General features: G+C 41.5%; 1 protein-coding gene across 2 annotated transcripts in view; it reads right to left on the minus strand.

Annotated features, from left to right (window-relative positions):
• Positions 1-5,745, minus strand: part of LOC140738242 (solute carrier family 2, facilitated glucose transporter member 11-like) — a 29,113-nt gene extending 23,368 nt beyond the window's left edge. The window contains exon 1 of one of the 2 annotated variants that reach the window (XM_073065386.1): positions 5,537-5,745. In XM_073065386.1, coding sequence (XP_072921487.1) covers positions 5,537-5,551 — 15 coding nt within the window. In that variant the 5' untranslated portion in view covers positions 5,552-5,745. The remainder of the gene's footprint in view (positions 1-5,536) is intronic. The other variant, XM_073065385.1, reaches the window with a different exon arrangement.
• Between the last annotated feature and the right edge of the window lie 255 nt (positions 5,746-6,000).

Raw genomic sequence — 6,000 nt, forward strand, 5'->3', positions numbered from 1 at the left:
AATGTTTTACTGCAATTCAAGAAATTCAATCATTTTTCTGTTTTGTTGGGCAAACTTCATTTGTCTGAATTTTATAGTAATTTGTTGATGCTATTCAGGAGTGACTCGCTTTTACATTATGGAATTCTTTTCAACACTGCTTATTCCAATATTGTATCTTTCAGCTGATTGCTGATCTGAGAAATCCAAGTGTTCAGGAAGGCAATTGCTTTGATAGGATTGGGAAGGATATTTCAGTTGTATGAAATCATGAGGTTTACCTAAAATGGAACTTGGAGCTTTGAGCAGCAGCAAATCGGAGGTGATAAGCCTGAGAAAACAGTTCACTTAGGTTCACCGAATCAGTGAATAGGCAGTGACTTGCAGCAGTTTGGAGCTTTGAGCAGCAGCAAATTGAAGATCGGAAGCCTGGAAAGACATAGTTCACTCAGATTTGCAATTGAATAGAAAAAGTAGCAAATTGTGTCAGTTTCGTGCTTTGTTCAGATGCCAATCAGAATTTGGGATTGATTGGCAACATCAAATTAAAGTAAGGCAGAGGCAAGCAGAGCAACCATTGTTGGAGAGGTCAGTTTTGGAGTGGACATTTTTTAGGCTTTAACTCTTTGAGGCTTCAGTGACAGAAGGCAAAAAAGCTGTAGGTAAAGTTCCCCTACCTCCACAGTTTATTGTTCTTCCTACTTCATATTTGATCAATTAGAACAGGATAGTGGAAATGCTCTTCTTGGGGGATGTGGGAAGACAGGAAGACCTCCAGTATCTCTGACCACTATGCCTGTAAGAAGTGCATCCAGTTGTGGCTTCTAACCATGCGTATTAAGGAGTTGGTGCTGGAACTGGATCGACTCTAGATGATGCGGAGGGGGGGATGAGGGGGTGATAGATAGGACATATAGAGAGGTGCAGAATACAGGAAGCTGGGTGACTATTGGGAAGGGGAAAGGGATTAAACAGCCAATGCAGAACACTCAAGTGGCCATTCCCCTCAACAACAGATATACCACTATGGATACTGTTGTGGGGGGGGGGGGGAGGTGGGGAATAGCCTAGTAGAGGAAAGTCACAGAAGTTGGGTCTCTGGCATTGAATTTGACTCTGAGATTCAGAAGGGGAGGGAGGAGAAGAGGTGAGCTGTGGTGAAAGGGATTTGTTAGGGGAGCAGAAAGGAGGTTCTGTGGATGAGAACAAAATTCCCAGATGGGATGTTGCCTCTAGGGTGCCAAGGTCCATGATATCTCAGATTGAGTCCTCAGTAATCTTAAGTGGGAGGGTGAACAGCCAGAGGCCATGGTCCATGTAGATACCAATGACGTAGGTAGGACGAGTGATGAGGTTCTTCAAAGCGAGTTCAGGGAGTTAGGTGCTAAGTTAAAGGGCAGGACCACCAGGGTTGTGAACTCAGGATTGCTACCCACACCATGTGCTAGTGAGGCCAGAAATAGGAAGATTATACAGTTTAACACGTGGTTAAGCAGCTGGTGAAGGAGGGAGGGCATAAGATTTTTGAATCATTAGGTCCTCTTACAGGGAAGGTGAGTCCTTTACAGAAGGTATGGGTTTGCTAGTGCTGCACAGTGGGATTTAAGCTAGAGTTGCAGGAGGATGGTAACCAGAGTGTCGTAACAGGGAGTGGAGATGTTGGTTAGCCCTCACACAGTCAGGAATCAAAAGGCTGAGCATGGTGTGACTATGTCCTGAGCTGCATATATTTCAATGCAAAAAGTATCGTAGGAAAGGTGGATGAGCTCAGGATATGGATCAACTCCTGGAGTTATGATATTATAACCATTAGTGGTTGCAGGAGAGACAGGACTAACAGCTGAATGATCCAGGGTTCCATTGTTTTAGACATGACAGAGTGGAAGGGATTAAAGGAGGAGGGATGGCGTTACTAGTAGGGAAATGTCATGGCAGTGTTCAGTCAGGACAGACTGGAGAACTTGTTTAGTGAGGTGTTGTGGGTGGAACTGAGAAATGAGAAAGGTATGACCACATTAATGGGGCTATGTTACAGACCACCCAGCAGTCAGTGGGATTTAGAGAAACAAGATTTAGAGAGATCGTAGACTGTTGCAAGAAACATAAGGTTGTTATAGAAGGTGATTTTAACTTTCCACATATTGACTGTAAAAGGACCAGATGGGATAAAGCTTGTCAAATATGTTCAGGAAAGTCTTCTTCATCAGTTTGTAGAAGTCCCAATGAGAGAGTGTGTGATACTGGATCTGCTATTAGAGAAAGTGACAGGACAGGCAACAGAAGTCTGTGTAGGGGAACACTTTGCATCTAGTGATCTGAATGCCGTTAGTTTCAAAGTACATATGCAAGAAGGTAAGTTTGGTCCATGGATTGCGATTCTAAATCGGAGAAAGTCCAAGTTTGATGGTATCAGAAATTATCTGGCAAGTGTGGATTGGGACAGGCTGTTTTCTAGCAAAGACACTCTTGGAAAGTGGGAGGCCTTCAAAAGTGAAATTTTGAGAGTACAGGTCTTGTATGTGCATGTCAGAATAAAAAGTAAAGATGTGCATGGAACGTTGGTTTTCAAGAGAAATTGAGGCCCTGGTTAAGAATCAAAAGGAGGAGCATAGCAGGAACAGATAGGTAGGAGAAAAATTTACTTACGGACTATAGGAAATACAAGCGAATACTTATGAAAGAAATTAGGAGGGCTGAAAGAAGGGATGAAGTTGCTCCAGAGACAAGGTGAAGAAGAACCTTAAGGGATTCTACAGTTATGTTAAGAGCAAAAGGGTTACAAGGGACAAAATTGGTCCTCTGAAAAAATCAGAATGGTAATCTACATATGGAGCCAAAAGAGATGGGGAAGATCTTAAATGATGTTTTTTTACATCAGGAGATAGACACAGAGTTTAAAGAAGTGAGGCAAAGTGATATCAACTTCATGGAGCCTGTACAGATTACAGAGGAGGAGGTGTTTTGTTGTCCTGAGGCAAATCAAGATGGATAAATCCCCAGGCCCTGACAACCTGCTCCCTCAGAAACTGTGGGAGGCAAGTGCAGATATTGCCAGGGCCATAGCAGAGATATTTAAATCATCCTTATTTACAGGTAAGTACAGGAGGATTGGAGTGTAGTCAACGTTGTTCCACTGCTTAAGAAAAGCTCTAAAAATAAATCAAGAAGTTATAAACTGGTGAGCCTGACATCAGTCATGGGAAAGTTATTGGAAGATATTCTAAGGGACCAAATGCAAAATTATTTAGATAGACATGGACTGATTAAGGGTAGTTAGCATGGCCTTGTGCGTGGCTGGTCATGTCTAAACAATCTTACAGAGATTTTTGAGAAAGTTATCAGGAAAGTTGATGAAGACAAGGCAGTGGATGTTGTCTAAATGGACTTTAGCAAAGCATTTGATAAGGTCCCACATGGGAGGTTGGTCAAGAAGGTTTAGATGCTCGGCATTCAAGGTGAGGTAGTAAATTTGATTAGACATTGGTTTGTGGGAGAAACCTGAGATTTGTTGTAGATAGTTGCCCCTCTGACTGGAGGTCTGTGACTTGTGGAACACCGCAGAAATTGGTGTTGGATCTGTTGTTGTGATCAAAGATCTGTATGATAATGTGGTTAACCGGATCAGCAAATTTGCATATGGCACCAATATTGGGGGTGTAGTGGACAGCAAGGAAGGCTATCGTGGCTTGCAGAGGGATCTGGATAGCTGGGAAAATGGGCTGAAAGTTGGCAGCTGGAATTTAATGCGGACAAGTGTGAGATGTAGCACTTCAGTAGGACCAACCAGGGTAGGTCTTACACAGTGAACAGTAGGGCACTGAGGAGTATGTTAGAACAAAGGGATCTGGGAATACAGGCCCATAATTCCTTGAAAGTGGCATCACGGGTAGATGGGGGTCATAAAAAAAGCCTTCATAAATCAAAGTGTTGAGTACAGGAGATGGGATGTTATGTTGAAGTTGTGCAAGACATTGGTGAGGCCTAACTTGGAGTATTGTGTGCAGTTTTGGTCACCTATATACTAGGAAGATGTAAATATGGTTGAAAGAGTTCAAAGAAAACTTACAAGGATATTGCCAGGTCGGTAGAACCGGAGTTATAAGGAAAGATTGAATAGGCTAAGACTTTATTCCTTGGGACAGAGAAGATTAAGAAGAGATTTCATAGAGGTGTACAAATAATGAGGGGTAAACGCAAGAAGGCTTTTTCCACTGAGATTGGGTGGGACTACAACCAAAGGTCATGAGTTATGGGTGAAAGATGAACAGAGGGGTATCCTTTTAAAACAGAGCTGAGGAGGAATTTCTTTAGCCAGAGAGTGGTAAATCTGTGGAATTCTTTGCCCCAGGCAGCTGTGGAGGACAAGTCTTTACGTTTATTTAAAGCAGAGGTTAATAGATTCTTGATTGGTCAGGGCATGGAGGGATACAGGGAGAAGGCAGGAGACTGGGGCTGAGAGGAAAATTGGATCAGCCATGATGAAATGGTTATTACTCATGTTTCTATTTATTTTGTTTCCTTTGATTTTGTAATATATGAAAGAATTGTAAAGAAAAATCTGCATTTTCTAGAAATCCAAAATAAAACAAAATATGCAACAGATCAGGCAGAGTATGTGAAGAGATAGGCAGTGTTAATGTTAACAGAGTTGACACTTTTAAACCAGCTTATAAAGTCTCTGAGACTATTATAACATTGAGGCGAATCTGCGGAAGGTTATTGCTAGCACTGGTTTTTTTTCGCAGTAAATAGCCAAACTGGGTTCGGCACCTGTGCAGCTTGTATTGAAGCAGGAGCTTCCACCAAGATGCCAATATTCCCATTAATCTCAATGTCTCAATGGAATCATTGGTCTTGTGCTAGAGGACAGTTTTCATGGCCAGTGATTCAATCAGATGTACAGTACATAAGTGGAACTCAGCAAAAGCAAATTCATGTTAATTTTTTGCTTTCAATACTGAACTTTCCCAGTTATTTATCTGCTTTCACACAAAGACACTTACCAACTTTCTTCCAGTGTGTCTTACAGTCTGACGCCAAACCAGTATATCAAAAGTCACAACTCAGGTCACCAGGCTTCCTTACGTTTGGTTATTCGCAATGCAAAAACAAGAACTTTCATTGAAATATTGCTTTCAACTTAGTTAACACATCTGAATATTTCCAATGTGATATGCTCTTATTTCATTCCTGGAATTTTAGGCTTATTTTCAAAGTCATCAGCAAAAATGTAACATTGCACCGTTTCAAGTTATTTTCCTTAAAACGCGGATTCTTTTATTCGAGAGCCATTAAGGACGTGACAGCATGAAGATGCCCAAATCAGAATTGACCAGTAAGTTAGTAGAAATCTGCCTTGAATGGAAAAGTAAATCAGAAAGTAACAAATGTTTATACACAGAAACATTCACAGCTGATTAAAATCCCCGGCTTCACAGAGCTGTGAACAGTGGCTGACTCATGCTGGGAACACATTGAGCCCATTTCCAATCGGGATTTTATTCAACAGAATACGAGATGCTACTTCAACTGAAGGAAGGTACATATCAGATCTTACCAACTTGCTCAGCATTTGTGATGTCCAAGTCTTCAGTCTGTACGTTACTTTAGTGGTAGCTGGGTTCTCCCAATTACTTCTGAAAATACTCAACAGAAAACGGACAAATGAGTCCAGATGTAACTATTCACAGGCAATTAACTTATGGTAACTTTGTACACCAGAGATGTCAATGGATTGATGGAGTTCATTATTGCTCTGGAGTTTTAAGTTGCCTGTTGTCAGAAAGCCAACATCATTAATCACTGACAGACCACCTTTACAAACAAGCCAACCAAAACTGAACTCAAAGCAATACCTAACTCCAGGAATTCAAGGAAATGAAATGAAGGTGTCCGAAATGTGCTGTTGATTGACCTGGAAAATCCAAATGACCTTTATGTCATAAAATCAGCCAAGCCACATCCTTACAGTTGGTGTTAATGCAATAACAGTCAGTCCTCGTAACTGGTGGAATGCTCTCA

The sequence above is a fragment of the Hemitrygon akajei genome, chromosome 14 (assembly GCF_048418815.1).
Source record: "Hemitrygon akajei chromosome 14, sHemAka1.3, whole genome shotgun sequence".
Classification (NCBI taxonomy): Eukaryota; Metazoa; Chordata; class Chondrichthyes; order Myliobatiformes; family Dasyatidae; genus Hemitrygon; species Hemitrygon akajei.